General features: G+C 46.5%; 1 protein-coding gene across 1 annotated transcript; it reads right to left on the bottom strand.

The window, feature by feature from the left end:
* Window positions 1-2,745: 2,745 nt before the first annotated feature.
* On the bottom strand, window positions 2,746-22,883 carry LOC309333038 (procathepsin L-like). The gene is made up of 8 exons (XM_081846484.1): window positions 22,759-22,883; window positions 20,280-20,417; window positions 15,209-15,331; window positions 10,469-10,624; window positions 7,371-7,595; window positions 7,117-7,276; window positions 5,658-5,772; window positions 2,746-3,046 (listed from the first exon to the last, which is right to left on the bottom strand). The coding sequence occupies exons 2-8, from the start codon at window positions 20,406-20,408 to the stop codon at window positions 2,947-2,949; spliced, it is 1,008 nt and encodes a 335-aa protein (XP_081702610.1). The 5' UTR covers window positions 20,409-20,417; window positions 22,759-22,883; the 3' UTR covers window positions 2,746-2,946.
* Between the last annotated feature and the right edge of the window lie 883 nt (window positions 22,884-23,766).

The raw sequence follows: 23,766 nt of genomic DNA, 5'->3' as shown, positions 1-23,766 counted from the left end.
GCGGGGACTACGGCGAGCCGCGGTGGCCAAACCGCGTCCTTCGCGTTGCCTACGCAGGCGCGTGGTGTTTTCCTTGACGCCGCGGCGGCCATCTTTGCAGCGGGCAAAGGATGGTTAACCCTTTGCTGCCGAGTCTTTTTTCCCCACGTCCAAGCAGGTTTCTTCTCCCTTCTGCAATCGGAATTGTAGCTCTTAATTCCCTAGCCGGAATTAAGATTGCCGGAAGAAATATCAACAGCCTCAGATATGCAGATGACACAACCTTGATGGCAGAAAGTGAGGAGGAATTAAAGAACCTTTTAATGAGGGTGAAAGAGGTGAGCGCAAAATATGGTCTGAAGCTCAGCATCCAAAAAACGAAGATTATGGCCACTGGTCCCATCACCTCCTGGCAAATAGAAGGGGAAGAAATGGAGGCAGTGAGAGATTTTACTTTCTTGGGCTCCATGATCACTGCAGATGGTGACAGCAGCCACGAAATTAAGAGATGCCTGCTTCTTGGAAGTAAAGCAATGACAAACCTGAACAGCATCTTAAAAAGCAGAGACATCACCTTGCCGACAAAGGTTCGTATGGTTAAAGCTATGGTTTCCCCTGTAGTGATGCATGGAAGTGAGAGCTGGACCATAAAGAAGGCTGATCGCCGAAGAATTGATGCTTTTGAATTCTGGTGCTGGAGGAGACTCTTGAGAGTCCCATGGACTGCAAGAAGATCAAAGCTCTCCATTCTTAAGCAAATCAGCCCTGAGTGCTCACTGGAAGGACGGATCCTGAAGCTGAGGCTCCAGTACTTTGGCCACCTCATGAGAAGAGAAGACTCCCTGGAAGAGACCCTGATGCTGGGAAAGATGGAGGGCACAAGGAGAAGGGGACGACAGAGGACGAGATGGTGGGACAGTGTTCTCGAAGCTACCAGCATGAGTTTGACCAAACTGTGGGAGGCAGTGGAAGACAGGAGTGCCTGGCGTGCTCTGGTCTAGGGGGTCACAAAGAGGCGGATACGACTAAACAAAACAAAAGATAGTTTCCTGGGGAATCCATGTACTTTGAATGTATGGGGGCTGGGCGTGTGTGTAAGGTTTTCTTCTGCCCCCCCCCCCAAAAAAATAGCAAAGGATCAGCTATTATTAGTGATGATTGTTTATTTGGATTCGTCTACCTGTCCTGTTCTAGAGGCTGAAGAGGGGTGGTAGAAAACAGTACATTTAGGTCGAATGCCTGCCTGCCCCGTATTTGAAGATTTTCACTTTAAAACACACACAAAATTTTTAAAATAAAAATTAAACATAAGGCAACCAGAACGGTTCGCAGGGTTCCAAATGATGGAACGTTTGGCAGAGAAATGAATTAAATTGCATGGACTGTTTTGTTTCCAAAGGATATATACAGTATGTTCTTTCAAAAAAGGCTGCTGAAATAAGGAGGTGTAAAGTGTTCTCAAGGAATAGCTTGGCTACCCAGGGAAAGCAATCAGAAAGACAGCTGTTTTTCTTCCTCTCCCTGTATAGGCTGGAGATAGCGAGAGCCAATTCAGACATGATTGCTTCTATTTTGGACAATTTATGTTGGTTTATCTCTGTGCGAATGGGAGCAGCCGCCGAGACCATTTAACACCTGTCTTGAAAGACCTACATTGGCTCCCAGGACGTTTCCGAGCACAATTCAAAGTGTTGGTGCTGACCTTGAAAGCCTTGAACGGCCCAGTATACCTGAAGGAGTGTCTCCACCCCCACTGTTGAACCCGGACACTGAGGTCTAGCTCTGAGGGCCTTCTGGCGGTTCCATCACAGTGAGAAGTGAGGTTGCAGGGAACCAGGCAGAGGGCCTTCTCGGTAGTGGCACCTGCCCTGTGGAACGCCCTCCCACCAGATGTCAAAGAGATAAACGACTACCCGACTTTTAGAAGACATCTGACGGCAGCCCTGTTTAGGGAAGTCTTTAATGTTTGATGTTTTGTCATGTTTTTAATATTCTGTTGGGAGCCGCCCAGAGTGGCTGGGGAAACCCAGCCAGATGGGCGGAGTGTAAATAATTTATTATGATTATTATTATGTATATCCGATCTTTCCCTCCAAGGAGATGGGAGTACATGCATCAGCTCCCTCCACAACAACCCTGTGAGGTGGGTTAGGAGAGAGGGAGTAGCCCACAGTCACCCATTGAGCTTGATGGCCTATGCAGGATTTGAACCCCAGACTGCCTCGTCCTAGTTTGACCTAGTTTGTGAAGACTGGGAGTTTAACGGCTGCACAACAAGGATGCTGTTAAAGGTAAAGGGGACCCCTGACCATTAGGTCCAGTCATGGCCGACTCTGGGATTGCGGCACTCATCTCGCTTTATTGGCCGAGGGAGCCGGCGTACAGCTTCCGGGTCATGTGGCCAGCATGACTAAGCCGCTTCTGGCGAACCAGAGCAGTGCATGGAAACGCCATTTACCTTCCCGCCAGAGTGGTACCTATTTATCTACTTGCGCTTTGATGTGCTTTCGAACTGCTAGGTTGGCAGGAGAAGGGACCGAGCAACTGGAGCTCACTCCGTCGCGGGGATTCGAACCGCCGACCTTCTGATCAGCAAGTCCTAGGCTCTGTGGTTTAACCCACAGCGCCACCCGCGTCCCAAACATGAATGCTAAAAACCATTAAAACAGCTGTAAAAGGTTTGCCTGGGTTTCTTCTTTAAATAGAAGTTTAACACTGGTTCTAGCCACTGGTTCTCTCTAGAACACACATTCACTCAAGCCTGTCTTAATATGTGCAGAATTTATTTTTTATTTTGTTATGTTATGCCTTCCTGTATAATTTGCTCTCGGGGTAAATTCGCAAGCAGAACATCCAGAGCTTCACACCTGCCCTGTTGGGACGCCTCAAAGCAGACCGGCGGCTCCTCGTCGTTCCTGAAACCAAGGAAATAATCTGGAAGAAGGGATCGTGGCCCCACGCAGCAGGTCACAGAGTGGGGTAGCTGGCGTCAGTCGCTATGCCGCATTGATTGTGATGGCCTTTGGCAAGTCGCATGTAGCCCTTTTCACCCCACGTTTCAGACCAGCTGTGGGAAGGTAAGAAGAACAGGTGAGAGCCTCTGCAACAAATTGTTCCAGCGGGGTGATAAGTCTAACAGGAGTCTGGGTGCCGCTATGCAGATGAAGGGGTAAAGGTAAAGGGACCCCTGGCCATTAGGTCCCGTTGTGGCCGACTTTGGGGTTGCGGCACTCATCTCGCTTTATTGGCCGAGGGAGCCGACGTACAGCTTCCGGGTCATGTGGCCAGCATGACTAAGCCACTTCTGGCGAACCAGAGCAGTGCATGGAAACGCTGTTTACCTTCCCACCAGAGTGGTACCTATTTATCTACTTGCGCTTTGATGTGCTTTCGAACTGCTAGGTTGGCAGGAGCAGGGACCGAGCAACGGGAGCTCACCCCGTCGCTGGGATTCGAACTGCTAACCTTCTGATCAGCAAGTCCTAGGCTCTGTGGTTTAACCCACAGCGCCACCCACGTCCCGAGATGAAGGGGTAGGGATATGCAAATGAAGGAGGCAGGGCTACGCAAGCAAGTGGCGCTGCAACTCCCAAGAAGTTCACCACACATTTAAAGCACCACTTCAGGCCGTCAAGGCTTCCCCCAAAGGATCCTGGGAACTGTGGGTTTTTTTAAGGGTGCTGAAGAGTTGTTAAGGAGACCCCTCGCAGAGTGACGGTTCCCAGCACCCTTTGAAAAAACTACAGTTCCCAGAATTCTCTCCACCACCATCACATAACTTTTGGTACCAGGCCAAAGCATTTCTTGTTCGTTAGGGCTTCGGGCTCTTAACTACAGTGAGGGGGCGGGGAAATATTTGATCCCCTGCTAAATTTGCCCGTTTGCCCTTTTGACGAAGAAATGGCCAGTCCATAATTTTAAAGGTAGGTTTATTGTAGCTGTGAGAGACAGAATGACAACAGGAACCCCCCCCCCCAGAAACCCAGAAGATAAAAGTCAAGAGATTGATGTGCATTATAATGAGTGAAATACCATATTTTTTGCTCTATAAGACTCACTTTTCCCCTCCTAAAAAGCAAGGGGAAATGTGTGTGCGTCTTATGGAACAAATGCAGGCTGCGCAGCTATCCCAGAAGCCAGAACAGCAAGAGGGATCGCTGCTTTCACTGCGCAGAGATCCCTCTTGCTGTTCTGGCTTCTGAGATTCAGAATATTTTTTTTCTTGTTTTCCTCCTCCAAAAACTAGGTGCGTCTTATGGTCTGGTGCGCCTTATAGAGCGAAAAATATTTGATCCCTTTGCAAAAGATGACTTAGTACTTGGTGGCAAAACCCTTGTTGGCAATTACAGAGGTCAGATGTTCCCTGTAGATGTTCCCACCAGGTTTGCACACATCATTAAAATTATGGACTGGTCATTTCTTCGTCAGAGGGCAAACGGGCAAAATTTAGCAGGGGATCAAATACTTTCTTTCCTCACTGTATATATGCGGTTTCCATTCATCCCGCCTTTTTAAAATACAGGGCGGCCTTTCGGATTTTTATTTGAAACCGGCAGAAAGGAACAAAAACCATGTACAGTGACGGGGGGGGGGGAGTATTTGATCCCTTGCTTAATTTGCCTGTTTGCCCTCTTGACAAAGAAATGACCAGTCCATAATATTAATGGTAGGTTTATTTATTGTAGCTGTCTGGACAATACTGTGCTAGGTGGACAAGTGTCCATCTGTTTCTGCCCTTGACTTAGAACCATAGAGGCTGAAATCCTTTGCTTTTAGGGGGAAGGTGGTAGAGGTGGTAAACATGCCAGGTTCAATCCCCAGCAGAGAGTTGCAAAAGACACCTGCCTGGAGCCTACCTGCCTGCAGACTGTCTCGCCAGAGTGGTGCATGCTCTGGTTATCACCTGCTTAGACTACTGCAATGCGCTCTACGTGGGGCTACCTTTGAAGGTGACTCAGGAACTACAACTAATCCAGAATGCGGCAGCTAGACTGATGACTGGGAGCGGCCGCCGAGACCACATAACATCAGTCTTGAAAGACTACACTGGCTCCCAGTACATTTCTAAGCACCATTCAAAGTGTTGGTGCTGACCTTTAAAGCCCTAAACGGCCTCGACCCAGTATCCCCAAAGGAGCATCTCCACCCTCATCGTTCTGCCTGGACACTGAGGTCCAGCTCTGAGGGCCTTCTGGCGGTTCCCTCACTGTAAGAAGTGGGGTTACAGGGAACCCGGCAGAAGGCCTTCTCGGTGGTGGTGCCCGCCCTGTGGAACGCCCTCCCACCAGATGTCAAAGAGAAAAACAACTTCCAGACATCTGAAGGCAGCCCTGTTTAGGGAAGCTTTTAATGTTTAATAGATTATGGTATTTTAATATTCTGTTGGAAGCCACCCAGAGTGGCTGGGGAGACCCAGCCAGATGGGTGGGGTATAAATAATAAATAATAAATAATAAATTATTATTATTATTATTATTATTATTATTATTATTATTAGTCCCGGAGAGATGCTGCCGGTCAGTGTATGCAGTACTGAGTATGCTAGGTGGACCAATGGTCTGGCTCGGTATCAGGAATCTTTCTATGTCCCTCGTTTCCATCTTGCCTCTTTGCCCCAAAGACCTAAGTGTTACCTATGTGGTTTTCTCTCCTCTATCCTCATAGCCACCCTTTCTCACCTGTTCTTCAGGATCCAATAATCCTTAATCTTCTTATCTCCTTTGACGGTGCCATAGCCAACTGCCAACATGCCATGATTCAACATCTGTTCACAGTCCTTGTGGTGAAAGATTCCTGATGGAGGAAGAGTTGCCGGTAGTGGTAGGTGTAAAAGATAAAGGGACCCCTGACCGTTAGGTCCAGTCGTAGACGACTCTGGGGTTGCGGCGCTCATCTCACGCTATAGGTCAAGGGAGCCGGCGTACAGCTTCCGGGTCATGTGGCCAGCAGGACTAAGCCGCTTCTGGCGAACCAGAGCAGCTCATGGAAATGCTGTTTACCTTCCCGCTGGAGCGGTACCTATTTATCTACTTGCACTTTGACGTGCTTTTGAACTGCTAGGTTTGCAGGAGCAGGGACTGAGCAACAGGGGCTCACCCCGTCGCGGGGATTTGAACCGCCGACCTTCTGATTGGCAAGTCCTAGGCTCTGTGGTTTAACCCACAGTGCCACCTGCGTCCCTGGTGGTGGGGGGACAGGGCTGCATGCTCAAGTCCCTAGAAAAAGCCCCTCTCTCCCTTCCTTGAGTCAAGCTGCTGCAACCAGCTCCCCTCTACACTGGTCTCCCAGGACCAGAAGAGGTATGAAGAGGGAGGAGCAAAGAGAGATACTGCGAAGAAATCTCAGATTACTTGAGGAGGAGATTTAGGGAGCCTTAAGTCCTCGCAAGTTCCTCATCTGCTGGGAAGAGTTGTTGTGCTCACTAGTCCTGAGCTGTTTTGTTTTTTTGAATAAAGAGTCAACTTCACTGGCATCTTGTGAGTTATTGCTGATCTGATCCACCAGGACATTGAAGGGACAGGTTACCCAAACCTGACTGTGTAGTCACCCCAATTAGGCCCCAAAACTTCCCAAATTCTTCCTTTCAGGATTAATTAGCTAAAATGCATTAGCTTGAGCTGTATAACACAAACCAGCTGAATAAACAAAGCCTTCTCCTTTATCAGTCCTTGAAGGCGTAATAGATGGCCTTGTCAGTCCCAAGTAGAGACGGGATGGCACATAACTTATCTTACCGGTTGTAACTATCCTGACCACGCTGACGCACAGACCCCGGGAATGGCGCCAGGAGTGCCAGATAAGAGTACAGAAACAATTTCTATTCATGTTCAAGGATGCAAACTTAGGTGTACAGACTCATGAGGCTGGATTCCTGGGGAGGGGGAAAGGGGACCTAAAGAGAATATAGGCTGTATTTAACTGTTCTTTAAGTGTGCTTGCTGTGAACCAATCACACAGTGCCTTTATGCTGCTTCGGAAAGCAGAAATAAACTCTTTCTCTGAACCAACCTCAGTGTCTCTTGACTCCCTTCCTCCCTCCCGGGAGCAACGCAGACCCAACCAATGGGAAAGGTCTGAAAGGCTACAACATAAGGATGGGAGCACAGCCTATCTTCCTATCGAAAAATGTTAACTTACCTGACTTGTAGAACATAAAGGTACTTGCATCCACCGCGACGGAAACGGGGCCCACCTTTGCCACAGCTCGCGCCAGGGCTGTCTCGTTCTTCTTCGGGATCTTGACCCTAGAAGTGCACGTTGCTGCTCGGTCGGAGGCGTTGAACCGACAGGGCCCATCCTGCCAAGACAAAGTCATTGGGGACGTGAGCTTTGGCTGAGCGTGGGCCCGCGCCCCGCGGTCGCAGAATGGCAGGTCCCTGCTCCCACATTACCTCGGCCTCGTAGGGATAGCTCCTCTCAGAGTTGATCCCCTTGTTAAGCCAGACGTACTTGAAGGCCCAGTTCATGTACCCTCCATTGCACCCTTGGTTTCCCTGCTTCCAGGAGCAGTCGACGAGGTTCTGTTCGCTCAGCGAGACCAGCTTGCGGGTCTTCTTATAATGCAAGCCTTCCAGGGCACCGGTGGCGCTGAACGCCCAGCAAGACCCACAATCGCCCTGCAGGGGAAATGGGAAGCTACTTGATCCAGCGGTTGGGATCTGGGTTAGGGACCATCCCTCCTGGGGTACTGTTGAAGTATAGGTCCTGAATGGGGTAACTGTGCCCCTGAAGGACCAGGTGTGCAGCCTGGGAGTCATTCTGGACTCACAGCTGTCCATGGAGGCACAGGTCAATTCTGTGTCTAGGGCGGCTGTCTACCAGCTCCACCTGGTACGCAGGCTATGACCCTACCTGCCCGCCGACTGTCTTGCCAGAGTGGTGCATGCTCTGGTTACCTCCCGCTTGGACTACTGCCATGCACTCTACGTGGGGCTACCTTTGAAGGTGACTCGGAAACTGCAATTAATCCAGAATGCAGCAGCTAGACTGGTGACTGGGAATGGCCGCTGGAACCACATAACACCGGTCCTGAAAGATCTGCATTGGCTCCCAGTATGTTTCCGAACACAATTCAAAGTGTTGGTGCTGACCTTTAAAGCCCTAAACGGCCTCGGTCCTGTATACCTGAAGGAGTGTCTCCACCCCCATCGTTCTGCCTGGACGCTGAGGTCCAGCTCCGAGGGCCTTCTGGTGGTTCCCTCATTGCGAGACGTGAGGTTACAGGGAACCAGACAGAGGGCCTTCTCGGTAGTGGCGCCCGCCCTGTGGAAAGCCCTCCCTTCAGATGTCAAGGAAATAAGCAGTTATCCTATCTTTAAAAGACACCTGAAGGCAGCCCTGTTTATGGAAGTTTTAAATATTTAATTCTGTATTGTTTTTAATGTGTGATTGGGAGCCACCCGGAGTGGCAGGGGAGACTCCGCCAGATGGGCGGGGTATAAATAAATAAATTATTATTATTATTATTATTATTATTATTATTATTATTATTATTACTACTATTATTAGTGGGTTCCCACAAGGCAAGACACAGTGATAACAGCAAGAACCTTTATTGAACTGCATAACTGGGAAACAGGGGCAAAGCAACTGCTTATATACATGCCGGGCCACTCCCACTCCCAACGTGATTGGCTGTCTAAACTTCCAAGCTGCGAAGCACGACGCAGAGTTCAAGGGCCAATGGCAGAGGCCCAAATCCTGAAATGTTTTGTGATTGGACATCAAGTATCGAATCAGAACACAGGAGCTCAGGCAAACACAGACCACTGAATACATAAAAGCTGTAATTTTCTGGTCTCCCAGGGCAGCTTAATTATACCGCAAATTACTATTTCAGATTACTAAAGGATATTTGTGAATTTCTCAGATTCACAATTAGCTGTCCCTATTGATTTTGAATTCTGGTGCTGGAGGAGACTCTTGAGAGTCCCATGGACTGCAAGAAGATCAAACCTCTCCATTCTGAAGGAAATCAGCCCTGAGTGCTCACTGGAAGGACAGATCCTGAAGCTGAAGCTCCAAGACTTTGGCCACCTCGTGAGAAGAGAAGACTCCCTGGAAAAGACCCTGATGCTGGGAAAGATGGAGGGCGCAAGGAGAAGGTGACGACAGAGGACGAGATGGTGGGACAGTGTTCTCGAAGGGACCAGCATGAGTTTGACCAAACTGCGGGAGGCAGTGGAAGACAGGAGGGCCTGGCGTGCTCTGGTCCAGGGGGTCACGAAGAGGCGGACATGACTAAACGACTAAACAACAACAACATTGATATTGGCTTTGCAGAACTGTTCACAACTCCTGATGGATGGATGAATAGCATTTTTTCCACTAATCAGCTGGCCATGACAGGTTAAGATTGATCTCAATTCAGACTTTAAACATACGGCGTCAGTGCATCCTCTCAATGCCGCCACGAAGGTTTTAGGGGAAGTTAGTTAAACATTCGAATGAGCTTATAGGGAACATACTACAGTCCTTTTGTAGGAAACTTAACATTATACTAGAATTGGTATATTAAAAGTTTTGGTCGATAGAATTATAGAAGGTGCTTTGATTCCCAAGAGCACACTATTATTATTATTATTTTTTGTCTATTAACCTTTTTGTGCTCACGCTCTCTCCAACACCAGTCTGTTCAGCAGAAAACACAATCACCTTGGAAGTTATAAATCCATTTAAAGTGCTTGTTCTAAACAGTGGAAACTAGACATTTGTGGACACTCAATGCTAGGCACAAAGGAAGCCCTTGCAAGACTGAGACCACCAGCTGGGAAGGCCAGCTGAGAATTAGGAATATCTAGTATTGGGGACTATACGGACCTTTGTATAACTATACGGACCTTTGTATTGCCAACAAAGGTCCGTATAGTAAAAGCTATGGTTTTCCCAGCAGTGATGTATGGAAGTGAGAGCTGGACCATAAAGAAGGCTAATCGCTGAAGAATGGATGCTTTTGAATTCTGGTGCTGGAGGAGACTCTTGAGAGTCCCATGGACTGCAAGAAGATCAAACCTCTCCATTTTGAAGGAAATCAGCCCTGAGTGCTCACTGGAAGGACAGATCCTGAAGCTAGGCTCCAAGACTTTGGCCACCTCATGAGAAGAGAAGACTCCCTGGGAAAGACCCTGATGTTGGGAAAGATGGAGGGCACAAGGAGAAGGGGATGACAAAGGACGGGATGGTGGGACAGTGTTCTGGAAGCTACCAGCATGAGTTTGACCAAACTGCGGGAGGCAGTGGAAGACAGGAGTGCCTGGCGTGCTCTGGTCCAGGGGGTCACGAAGAGTCGGACATGACTAAGCGACTAAACAACAACAACAGTATTGGGGGGCAGGCACCAGCACCATTGCAGGATGAGGCCCTTCCTCCTCTCTCTCTGCACAAAAGCCCTGTGAGGGTAAGGCAGGCTGGGAGATAACACATGGCAAGAGCATTTGAACCCCAGCCTCCCTGGTCCAAGTTGAACACTCCCAATTTGCTGCCAACTCACCTGGTCTTTTATGGGGGTGACATAACCTTTGGTGCGCCAGTCTACATGCTTGGGTGTCTCATAGGCGTCGGTATCTTCGAAAAGGACCTCGTCACCATTTTCTTCAGCTATGTCCGAACGGAAGCCGTTCAGCTTTTGGTTAAACTCTTCTCGCGTCTGGGGAAGGAAAGCAGAGTCCACACCCAGTGGCGTAGCGTGGGTTGTCAGCACCCGGGGCAAGGCAAGTAATTTGCGCCCCCTAACCCGTGGATTTGCCCTAACCCCAGATGTTGCGCCCGGTGCGGCCGGCCCCCCCTGCACCCCCCACGCTACGCCACTGTCCACACCAAAGCTTATTTCCTCCCCTTACAGATGCTGTTGGCTTGTGGCCTGAGCGGTGGGGGCCAGCAGTCGATTTCTTTCTCCCAAAGAAGAGCGTCTTACTGGACCAAAAGCTTAACATGAGCCCACGGTGTGATGCAGCAGCAAAAAAAGCTAATAATAATAAATATTTTTTAATTATTATTTATACCCCACCCTTCCCAGTTCAGAAAACCGGGCTCAGGGCGGCTAACAACAAATTTAAAACACTTAATTTGTGCAAAAAAGAGCATAAAATACAGTATAAAACGTGAATAACAATAAATTCAGAATTCAAAAATCAATTTAGGGAGAAAATCCATCCAATAAACATTAGATGATCACCAGGGCTAGCTGGCTGAATTACAGTGGTGCCTCGGGTTAAGTACTTAATTTGTTCCAGAGGTCCGTACTTAACCTGAAACTGTTCTTAACCTGAGGTAACACTTTAGCTAATGGGGCCTCCTGCTGCTGCCGCGCCACTAGAGCACGATTTCTGTTCTCATACTGAAGCAAAGTTCTTAACCTGAGGTAATATTTCTGGGTTAGTGGAGTCTGTAACTTGAAGCGTATGTAACCTGAAGCGTATGTAACCCGAGGTACCACTGTAGTCCTATTTGGGCCAGTGAGGAGACCAGGGGAAAATTAGCTGTGGGATCCCAGAGTGAGTAATCTTCATAAAAAGGGGAGGGGGAGGGAAGGAAGGGAAATAAAAGATCCGGCTACGTTCAAATTGAAAGCCAGGCAGAATAGCTCTGTCTTACAGGCCCTGTGGAAGGAAGTTAAATCCTGCAGGGCCCTGGTCTCATGGGACAGAGCATTCTACCAGGTCGGAGCCATCACTGAGAAGGCCCTGGCCCTGGTGGAGGATAATCTAACTTCCTTAGGGCCCAGGACCTCTAAACTATTCATGGACCTTAAGGTCCTCTGTGGGGCAGACCAGGAGAGGCGGTCCTGTAAATATGTAATGCTATTCTAGGCTGCATCAGCAGAAGTCTAGTGTCCGGATCAAGGGAAGTAACAGTCCCACTCTATTGTTTGTCTTGGTCAGACCACACCTGGAATACTGCATCCAATTTTGAGTGCCACAATTAAAGGATGTTGACAAGCTGGAAGGTGATTGAGGGTCTGGAAACTAAGCCTTATGAGGAGCGCTTGAAGGAGGTGGGTATGTTTAGCCCAGAAAAGAGGAGACTAGGAGGAGATAGGAGCGCCAACTTCCAATATCTTAAGGGCTGTCACATGGAAGATGGAGCAAGCTTGTTTTCTCCTGCTCTGGAGGTTGGGACTCGAGCTTCAAATTACGAGAAAGAAGAGAAGAAGAAGAGTTTGGATTTGATATCCCGCCTTTCACTCCCTTTAAGGAGTCTCAAAGTGGCTCATATTCTCCTTTCCCTTCCTTCCCCACAACAAACACTCTGTGAGGTGAGTGAGGCTGAGAGATTTCAAGAATTGTGACTAGCCCAAGGTCACCCAGCAGCTGCAGGTGGAGGAGCCGAGACGCGAACCCAGTTCACCAGATTACGAGTGCACCGCTCTAACCACTACACCACACTGGCTCTCCAAAGGAGAGTCTGGCAATAATAATAAATTTTATTTATACCCCGCCCTCCCCAGCCAAGACTGGGCTCAGGGCAGCTAACACCACATATAAAACAATTGATTGAAATACAACTTAAAATACAACATTAAAATGCAGCCTCATTTCAGCAGAAACTCAAAAACCTTTTAGGGGATGAAAACATCAAGTCTTCACCAAGGCTAACTATCCAGACTGGTCCTACATGGGCCAGAAAAAAAGCCAGGGAAGTCCCCAAGTAGGAGTTCCATCACAGAAGGAAAAAGGAGAAAAGAAAGAGGGGGAGGGAGTCAAGTCAATTCCAAGCCAAAGGCCAGGCGGAACAACTCTGTCTTACGAGCCCTGCGGAAAGAAATCAGATCCTGTAGGGCTAAACAAGGCTAAACATCAGGAAGAATGTCAAGAAGACAGGAAGAGCTTTTTGACAGTGGAACGGTCTCCCTTGGGAGGTGGTGGACTCTCCTTCCGTGGTGGTTTTTAAGCAGAGGTTGGGTGGCCATCTACCATGGATGCATTGGTTGAGATTCCTGCATTGCAGGGGGTTGGAATAGATGACTCAGGGGGTCCTTTGCACCTCTACAACTCTATGATTCTATTTTTTTAAAAAAATATTTATTCAAATTTTAAAGATTACAAAAAGAAAAAAGAAAGAAAAATAAAAATAAAAAAGACAGAAAAAATACAATCAATTAAAAAAAGGACAAATCGAACCTTCACATAGCTTTCTTTCCTTTACTTATTTCCTTGACCTCCTCACACCTCCCATTTTTCTATTCTAATTCAAATTGTTATTTCAGCAAATCCTTCCAACCTTGTTTTTATCTTAATAATTTGTCTTAATATACTATAATTTTACGTTCTCTCTTTCACCAATTCATTCTTACTTAATCTTTTATGTCATTTCTGCCAAAACCACATAATTTTCTTTTCCCAACATCTTTCGAACAATCCTTAATTTTACAATATTTTTGAAGATAAACTTTAATTTTTTTCCAATCTTCTTCCACCGACTCTTCTCCTTGGTCCCGGATTCTGCCAGTCATCTCAGCCAGTTCCATATATTCCATCACCTTCATCTGCCATTCTTCCCGGGTGGGTAGATCTTGTGTTTTCCAAAACTTTGCGATGAGTATTCTTGCTGCTGTTGTGGCGTACATAAAAAAGGTTCTATCCTCCTTTCGCACCAATTGGCCGACCATGCCCAAGAGGAAGGCCTCTGGTTTCTTCTGGAAGGTATATTTAAATACCTTTTTCATTTCATTATAGATCATCTCCCAGAAGGTCTTAATCTTTGGGCATGTCCACCAAAGGTGAAAGAATGTACCCTACAACTCTATGATTCTATGCATGGAAGGAGGATGCTATTGTCCTTCCCCAAAGAGGAGCTTGACCACAGCAATAAACAACCGATCTGGAATTAATGCAGAAAAGTCTGCCCAATGTATGGACTGTTGTGTTCCGAAGGCAAAGGAAGGATTTGGACCCTGATTAATAAAATACCCAGGAGCCTTTACCAGCAAGACTCTGGGAGGAGTGCCAATAATAATCTGTCACACCCTGGCCCAGGTCCCTTTTACAGTGGTGCCCCGCAAGACGAATGCCTCGCAAGACAAAAAACTCGCTAGACGAAAGAGTTTTCCGTCTTTTGAGGTGCTTCGCAAGACGAATTTCCCTATGGGCTTGCTTCGCAAGACAAAACGTTGGGCGAGTTCTTGCGAGTTTTTTCCCTCACCCCCCTTTTTCTAAGCCGCTAATAGCCGCTAATAGCCGCTTAGCCGCTAAGCCACTAATAGCCGCTAAGCCGCTAATAGCGCTAAGCCACTAAGCCGCTGATAGGGGTGCTTCGCAAGACGAAAAAACCGCAAGACGAAGAGACTCACGGAACGAATTAATTTCGTCTTGCGAGGCACCACTGTATTAACAAAAGAACTTATAGCATAGCACTTGTAGGAACCAATCAGATTTCCTCTGAGCATTTTAAAAAAAAACCTACCACGTGGGTACAAAGTTAGATCAGAGAAATCCTTTTGAAATCCTTTTAACTACAAAGACTACTTTGAGCATGCATACATCTCCAGGCGCGGGTGGCGCTGTGGGTTAAACCACAGAGCCTAGGACTTGCCGATCAGAAGGTCAGTGGTTCGAATCCCCGCGACGGGGTGAGCTCCCGTTGCTCGGTCCCTGCTCCTGCCAACCTAGCAGTTTGAAAGCACGTCAAAAGTGCAAGTAGATAAATAGGTACCACTCCGGCAGGAAGGTAAACGGCGTTTCTATGTGCTGCTCTGGTTCGCCAGAAGCGGCTTAGTCCTGCTGGCCACATGACCTGGAAGCTGGACGCCGGCTCCCTCGGCCAGTAAAGTGAGATGAGCGCGCAACCCCAGAGTCGGTCACAACTGGACCTAATGGTCAGGGGTCCCTTTACATTTACTTTACATGTCCAGGTAAATAAAAACAGGAATGAAGGAGGAATGCGGAATGCATTTAGCAAATCCCAGAGGTCATAAACAGGAAAGGAAGGATGGCAATGAAAGATAGTATTTACCATCTCCTTGTGAACTTTCTTCCTGGCCCTTAAGGTCTACCTAAAGATTAACAAAATCTACATCAAGTTACCTACTATCTTTATGGCTCAGGATGCCTGGTGAAGCAACCAGTCTGTGTTTTTAGAATGCTTATATGTGTCTGTCAGGCAGAGAAAGAAAATGGCAGAGCTTTGTGGGATTCAATCAGAAATCATGTCAAATGATTGACACAATGGCTTGCTCCATATTTTCATAATTCCTCATAGCAATCCCACCTGACCCCCACAATGGACCACGTACCAAGTCACCAAGGTGATTCATGCCCAGCTCATAGGTGTGCATCCCCCGGGAAGCCTCTAAGTTGTGCTCTTCAATCATCTGTAGATTCTTCTCCCACACAGCCCTCCGGAAAAGTTCTTCCTCCTGCAAGGAACCCGATAAAGAGTTTGGACTCACTCGCTGGATCATCACCTCGTCGTGGCGAGTGGGCTTGCCAAAATCCAGCATTGCCTTTGAAGATGGGTGCCTGGCCTGATCTGGAAAAGGAAAAGTGGAGAGATCCCTTTATGCAGGGATCAACTGACTTTTGGAATATGAATTTGAGCCAGGAGGAGATTGGAGCTTCGGGGGCCTTTGGACTTGGAAGAATTGTGAAACAAGGTTTGGAATACTTTATGGGCCCTAGCTTTAATTATGGAAACCTGGCAGACTTGTCAAGAAGGAATATAAGCATCGTTGGGTTGGAGCCCCCCCGAGATCTGCTTTTTAGCACCAAAGATTATCAAGAAGATCGGCAGAAGGGAAATGAAGAAGAGTTAAGAGCCTCAGATATCAGATCTCCAGGTTGATGGACGCTGGGAGGTTGATGGAACTGACGGCAGGGGCCAGGACCGGGGAGGGGAGACGGTGGAAAGAAATTGGGAATTTAAAGTGTATATATGGAGATTTAAAAAAAAAAAATTAATGAGAAATGGAAAAATCGTGGAATGAAATTTTTATGACCCTAGGGGAAATGTCTTAAGAGATTAAGTTCAATATATTAGTTTCAATGAGAAATAAGATATTAGTTTCAATGAGAAATAAGATTAAATAAAGTAAAAATGGATGATTAATTGGTGAAAGAAGAGAATGTTAAATTACAGTATATTAAGATAAATTATTAGGATAAAAACAAAGAGGAAGGATTTGCTGAAATATCTAACTGAACCAGAATACAAAGAGGGGAGGTGTTAGGAGGTCAAGGAAATAAGTTAAAGAAAGTAAGTCATGTAAAGGTTTGATTTGTTCTTTTTTTTCTTGATTCTATGCATCTTTTTTTGTTGTTGTCTGCTTTCCATTTTTTATCTTTTTTCTCTGAAGTGACTTGTTTTTTTAATTGGGTGTTTTTCTGTTGTTATTTTTTTATTATTTATGTAACCTGTAAAATTTTAATACAAATCTTTAAAATAAAAATAAAAATCCAGCATTGCCTGAGCTCTGCGAGCGCAGCTTTCTCCCGATTGAAGTGCAGAGTGTTTGAGGACCCAGGACATTTGCAGGGACACCCAAATGCTTGTTTACAAAGCTGTTGCACTACCAACTTCACTGTATGCTTGTGAAACATGGGCCACTTACAAACGCTATCTCCAACTCCTCGAAAAGTTCCATCAACGGTGTCTCTGAAAATTTTTACATGTCACTTGGGAAGACAGGTGAACTGATGTCAGTGTACTGGAAGAAGCAAAGATCACCCGTGTTGAAGCAATGATTCTTCAACATCAACTTTGTTGGACTGGCCATGTTGTGCGGATGCCTGATGATCGTCTTCCAAAGCAACTACAGTGGTACCTCAGATTAAGTACTTAATTCGTTCCGGAGGTCCGTACTTAACCTGAAACTGTTCTTAACCTGAAGCACCACTTTAGCTAATGGGGCCTCCTGGTGCCGTCGCACCGCCGGAGCCCGATTTCTGTTCTCATCCTGTAGCAAAGTTCTTAACCTGAAGCACTATTTCTGGGTTAGCGGAGTCTGTAACCTGAAGCGTATGTAACCTGAAGCGTATGTAACCTGAGGTACCACTGTACTCTATTCCGAACTTAAAAATGGAGAGCGTAATGCTGCTGGTCAACAAAAGAGGTTTAAAGACTGTTTTGTTTTGGGTTTTTTCAAAATCCTTTATTAGGCATAGCACACCACACAATGACAAACAACATATACAAACTGTATAAAATACGGGTACAGCAAACACAATTTATCCTAATCCTATTCTTAACTCCCAGAAATTAATCAATGTACATGAATAATATAATACAATTTAATATAAAATAATAATACAACACAGCAACGTCACCTACCACTAAAAACCACTAAGTCTCTTTATCATGGCCCCTTCTTTCATCATGGACAGCTCTTAAAAATTCGGCCACTATTATAGTAATTTGATCATCGCTGTCCGCCAGCATGTCCTGGACCGTTGGTTGAGTACAAATCTGTTTATTGAATTTTAGGGCCTCATATAATTGTATTCTGGCATAACTGCCAAAATCACAGGAGAAGAATATATGTTCTAGAGAATCGAGTTCCTTTTTCCTGCATTTGCAGAGACGCTCAGATTCTGGGATAGCTAAATATCTTCCTCTCACTACCACCGAGGGAAACATGTTAAATCTGGCCAACATAAAAAGCCTACACGATTCATGATTCTTCAGATTTGTCATGTATCCCTTTTGGAAATCTCTACACAAAGGGAGATTTAAGTGAATGGGAGAGGTTTAAAGACTGTCTCAAGGCAAATATTTAAAAATGTAGCATAAACATCAACAACCGGGAAACATTGGCCTGCAAGTGCTCCAGTTGGAGAACAGCCTTGACCAAAGGTGTCGTGGGCTTTGAAGACACTCGAACTCAGGACGCAAGGGAGAAACGTGCTAAGAGGAAGGCACGCTTGGCAAATCCACACCATGATCAACTCCCACCCAGAAACATACATCCCACTGTGGAAGGACGTGGGGATCCAAAATTACGGACTCACTGTTAAGACTGTGTTCATGGAAGACAATCTTACTCAGCTACGAGGGAGCGCCAAACAAGAAAGAAAGAGTTTCGAATCGATATGGCCCTTGAATTCTCCCCTCCTCTCAAGAAGTAGTGTTAGTAGCAGAGATGGAGGGGGAATTTGACGCACTTTAATGAGGAAACTGGCTCATTTGCACTTCTCAAATTGAGATGTGAACCGAAACTCTGCTGTCCTGCAAAATTTCCACTTCCCTGAATTTCGGCAATGCAACTCTCCAAACAACCGGCGTGTACAGAAATAGACTCATTCGAGAAAAGCGGGTGTAAACATGCATGATTCAACCTTTGGAAGACACCTGAAGGCAGCCCTGGATAGGGACGGATTTTTTAATGTTTAATGTGTGTGTATATATATATATATATACACATGTGTGTGTGTGTGTTGGAAGCCACCCAGAGTGGCTGGGGCAACCCAGTCTGATGGGCAGAGTATAAATAAAATAACTATTATTATTATTATTATTATTATTATTATTATTATTATCGTACCTCGGGTTACATACGCTTCGGGTTACATACGCTTCAGGTTACACACTCCACTAAGCCAGAAATAGTGCTTCAGGTTAAGAACTTTGCTTCAGGATGAGAACAGAAATCTTGCTCCGGCGGCGCGGCAGCATCAGGAGGCCCCATTAGCTAAAGTGGTGCTTCAGGTTAAGAACAGTTTCAGGTTAAGAACGGACCTCTGCAATGAATTAAGTACTTAAGTACCCATCGTTCTGCCCGGACGCTGAGGTCCAGCGCCGAGGGCCTTCTGGCGGTTCCCTCATTGCGAGAAGCAAAGCTATAGGGAACCAGGCAGAGGGCCTTCTCGGTAGTGGCGCCCGCCCTGTGGAACACCCTTCCAGCAGATGTCAAAGCGATAAACAACTACCTGACATTCAGAAGACATCTTAAGGCAGCCCTCTTCAGGGAAGTTTTTAATATGTGACATTTTAGTGTATTTTTCATCTCTGTTGGAAGCCGCCCAGAGTGGCTGGGGAAACCCAGCCAGATGGGCGGGGTACAAATAATAAATTATTATTATTATTATTATTATTATTATTATTATTATTATTATTATTATCCCTATATTCATTGGATAAATGTTGGAATGTATGCAAGTTGGTGGCTGGTTCTACTTCCTGATATGTGCAGTCTGAAGAAATACTTTCTTCCCTGGGGTTAAGCCTTACCGAGTTACTTTTGAGTAGACCTGTATCAGATTGTGACTTCTACAGAGCCGGAAAAGCATTTCCTATGCCAATACAGAGAGCTGCTTTCCCCTTGTGTCTTGTTCTACCTCTCTTTTAAAGCACAAGATGGTGAAGGTCCTGTGTGAGAGTCTGGAGGCAGTTGGAGGATGGATGGCTGCTAACGGATTGAGGTTGAATCCTGACAAGAAAGGAGTACTGTTTTGGGGGGACAGGGGGCGGGCAGGTGTGGGGGACTCCCTGGTCCTGAATGGGGTAACTGTGCCCCTGAAGGACCAGCTGCACAGCCTGGGAGTCGTTTTGGACTCACAGCTGTCCATGGAGGCACAGGTCAATTCTGTATCCAGGGCAGCTGTCTACCAGCTCCATCTGGTACGCAGGGTGAGACTCTCCCTGCCCGCGGACTGTCTCGCCAGAGTGGTGCATGCTCTGGTTATCTCCCACTTGGACTACTGCAATGCGCTCTACGTGGGGCTACCTTTGAAGGTGACCCAGAAACTTCAACTAATCCAGAATGCAGCAGCTAGATTGGTGACTGGGAGTGGCCGCCGAGACCATATAACACCGGCCATGAAAGATCTACATTGGCTCCCAGTACGTTTCTGGGCACAATTCAAAGTGTTGGTGCTGACCTTTAAAACGACCTCAGCCCAGTATATCTGAAGGAGTGTCTCCACCCCCATCCACCCCCACAATGAGGTCCAACTCCGAGGGCCTTCTGGTGGTTCCCTCCCTGCGAGAAGTGAATTTACAGGGAACCAGGCAGAGGGCCTTCTTGGTGGTGGCACCCTCCCTGTGGAACGCCCTCCCATCAGATCTCAAGGAAACAAACAACTATCTGATGTTTAGAAGGCATCTGAAGGCAGCCCTGTTTAGGGAAGCTTTAAATATTTGTTGAATCATTGTATTTTAATATTCTGCTTGAAGCCGCACAGAGTGGCTGGGGAAACCCAGCCAGATGGGCAGGGTATAAATAAGAAATTCTTCCCCTTCCCCTACCCCTTCTTCTTCTTCTTCTCTGGAATGGCACTCTGCACATGCTTGGGGCACACGAATTCCAAAGGTGCTGGAATTTCAGAAGCGCGAGGATACTGCCTGTCTTAGTTTTGCCAGAGAAAACTCACCTCGCTGTATTCTTTAGAATGGGCTCTCTTCCAGTCTCCCCAGGCTTTGTCCAGGGTCGGATCCTGCGCTGCGCTGACAGTCCTCAGCAGGACCAGTCCGGTCAGTGCCATCGCCGAGATCGGAAGCATGTTTTTTATCTAGGAAAGCAATGCCCAGAGTCTTAAGCAGTTGCCTTGTGCCAAGTTAGAAGATTGGCAGTGCCAGATTTAGGGCAGTGCGGGCCGTTCTTCTACATTGGTCATTGAGCCAAGAGGGTGCAAAATAGGAATAATAATATAGCCATATGTGGTGGACCTGTGAAAGGGTAAAAGAATATTGGGAAACAATTCATAACGAACTGAAAAAAAAAGATTTAAATGTACTTCCCCCCAAAAAGCAGAGTTCTTTTGGGGGTGAATAACTCAGACAGAAATTCCCAGGTGTCAAAAAAGGTTATTTACATATGTCAGTACTGCAGCCCGTGTTTTGTTAGCCCAGAAATGGAAAACGAGCGAGGTCCCAACCAAAGAAGAATGGCAACTGAAACTGATTGAATATGCACAGCTTGCGGACCTAACAGATATAGAATAAGAGAACAAGAAGAACATACATTTGGAGAAGATTGGAAAACGTTTATTAAATATATGGGGGGGGCTGTGTTTATTTGAAAACATGGGCATCATTAAGGCAAATTCAACAGTGTAAATAAGTTTGGATGGATGTAATAATGGAATACTGAATGGTTTAGTTTATGTAAATTACGCAGGGGTTTATGTTGTGCAAAATGAACCATGGAAAGAGAGGAAGGGAAGTCATGGAAAACTTAAGGATGGAAAAAAAGAGTACTTCAAATTGTAAAACAGAAAATTTTATAAATATATATATTTATTTATTATATATTTTATATGTATATGTATATGTATGTATTGTACTCCCCTAAATCCACCTCTGTAAGATTCCATGTACACGAGCCCAGACTTTCTCAGTCACAGAAGAAAAAGCAATGCTTTTCTGTTTGCTTTTAAGCTTAAATGTCCCTTTTGTGCATTGTCTAGGAAAAACAATGCTTTTTTTATTTTTAAAAAACTCACTATATTTCTACAGGTACCTACTGAGAAGATCCATTAAAAAAGCAAATATACCGAAATGAAATGAAAATAAGAAATATTTTTGGAGGAAATTTTGTACTCCCTTCGGGGCATCCTATTACCAGAGTCTGTCCCTGCCATTGGTCCATTGAGCTCAGCACTTTCTGCACTGGCAGGCAGCCGCTCTCCAGGAGATGGCAGCGAGGATTGAACCAGCGGATGCTCTGTCGCTGAGCTATGGCCTGTCCGTATCCCCATGGCGAAATTTTAGCTATTGTGCTTCTGCGGCAGCTTTCCCCAAATTCCCAGTGCTGGTTCCCACTGGACTAGGGATCTGTGCCAGTAAAATTAAGGCAAACTTCTGGCAACATCAGTAGCAGAACCTCTCTAGAACCATCCTTGCCATGTTCAGTACAGTGGTACCTTGGGTTCTCAAATGCCTTGGTTCCCAAACGCCGAAAACCTGGAAGTGTTCCAGTTTTTGAACGTTTTTCAGAAGCCGAATGTCCGATGCAGCTGTCGGCTATTGTTTCCAGGGTGCCTGCACCAATCAGAAGCTGCACCTTGGTTTTTGAACATTTCAGAAGTCAAATGGACTTCCGGAATGGATTAAGTTTGGTGCTTTTGTTTCTGCAATTTATTTTGCTTTTTGGTTTTCAAGGCTTTTTCGGTTAATTTGTTTTTGCGACTCTGTGGATGATAATTTTTATTTAAAAACAACAACAAAGCAGGAGATTCAGGGCTGCATTAATTGCAAATCTATCCTCTCTAGACAGCATCTTAAAAAGTAGAGACATCACCTTGCCAACAAAGGTCCATATAGTAAAAGCTATGGTTTTCCCAGTAGTGATGTATGGAAGTGAGAGCTGGACCATAAAGAAGGCTGATCACCAAAGAATGGATGCTTTTGACTTATGGTGCTGGAGGAGACTCTTGAGAGTCCCATAGACTGCAAGAAGAACAAACCTCTCCATTCTGAAGGAAATCAGCCCTGAGTCCTCACTGGAAGGCCAATACTTTGGCCACCTCATGAGGAGAGAAGACTCCCTGGAAAAGACCCTGATGTTGGGAAAGATGGAGGGCACAAGGGGATGACAGAGGACGAGATGGTGGGACAGTGTTCTCGAAGCTACCAGCATGAGTTTGACCAAACTGCGGGAAGCAGTGGAAGACAGAAGTGCCTGGCGTGCTCTGGTCCAGGGGGTCACAAAGAGTCGGACACGACTAAACAACAACATCCTCTCTAACTTCACAGCACTGTTTTGCAGGGAAAGATGATAATTGGCTGTGTTAAGGTCGAAGCAGACAGTAGATGTTAGTCTTCAGACAGAGCCTAAAGGTATGCATGGCAGTCTAATCCAGCCCCCGCCTTCCCCCCAAATTACTTTGGCACCCCTCACACAAATCTTACCTCTCTCTCCACTGAAGGATTTAAAGAAAGCTTCTTGTTTGAACCTCCTCGTGCTTCTCCATGAAAGAGGAAGACGAAAATGCAGGGGCCGCCTTTTATAAAGAGGCAAATGACATATCTATTGGAGTCCTCATCCCACCCCCCAAAGAAACCTCAACATCTCGGGGATGAAACGGCGAGACTTTGTCACAAGAACAAAAGTCGCCAGCGGAAAGGTTGGGTCGCTGGGCTCAGCAAACTTAAAACTCTACAGCTTGCACATTTTCATTTCTAAGAAAAACGAAAGGGGGAAGTTTTGCGTTGCCCTAGCAGTTTAAAAGAAAACATGTTTGCCGCGTGGGCAATGCAGCTGGTGAAATCTCTCTGACGGTCACAGAGGTTTTCATGGCCCAGTACACCAGCTTCCCGTTCCCAGTCCCAGCACATCAGCTAGAGAACTGCCTTCCTCTTGTTGTTGTCGTTGGCACCTGTCTGTCTCGAGAGACGATGGGGTGCGTTTGGTCCATCTAGTTCAGCATTGTGCTGAAGGAGACTCTTAAGAGTCCCGTGGACTGCAAGAAGATCAAACCTCTCCATTCTGAAGGAAATCAGCCCTGAGTGCTCACAGGAAGGACAGATCCTGAAGCTGAGGCTCCAAGACTTTGGCCACCTCATGAGAAGAGAAGACTCCCTGGAAAAGACCCTGAAGTTGGGAAAGATGGAGGGCACAAGGGGACGACAGAGGACGAGATGGTGGGACAGTGTTCTCAAAGCTGCTAACATGAGTTTGACCAAACTGCGGAAGGCAGTGGAAGACAGGGGTGCCTGGCGTGCTCTGGTCCAGGGGGTCACGAAGCGTCGGACACGACTAAGCGACTAAACAACAACAACAGTTCAGCACTGTCCACACTGTGCGGCAGTGATGGCTCTCTGGGGTTTCAGGAAAGCTTCTCTCCCAGCCCTTACCAGGTGACAGGAGCGAGCCAGCCGTACACCGAACAAGAGTTAGCTTCTTATAATCAACAACAG

The sequence above is a fragment of the Podarcis erhardii genome (assembly GCF_964252035.2).
Source record: "Podarcis erhardii genome assembly, chromosome: 18".
NCBI lineage: Eukaryota > Metazoa > Chordata > Lepidosauria > Squamata > Lacertidae > Podarcis > Podarcis erhardii.
Note: the sequence above shows the minus strand (reverse complement) of the source record. Positions and strands in the feature narration are given on the sequence as shown.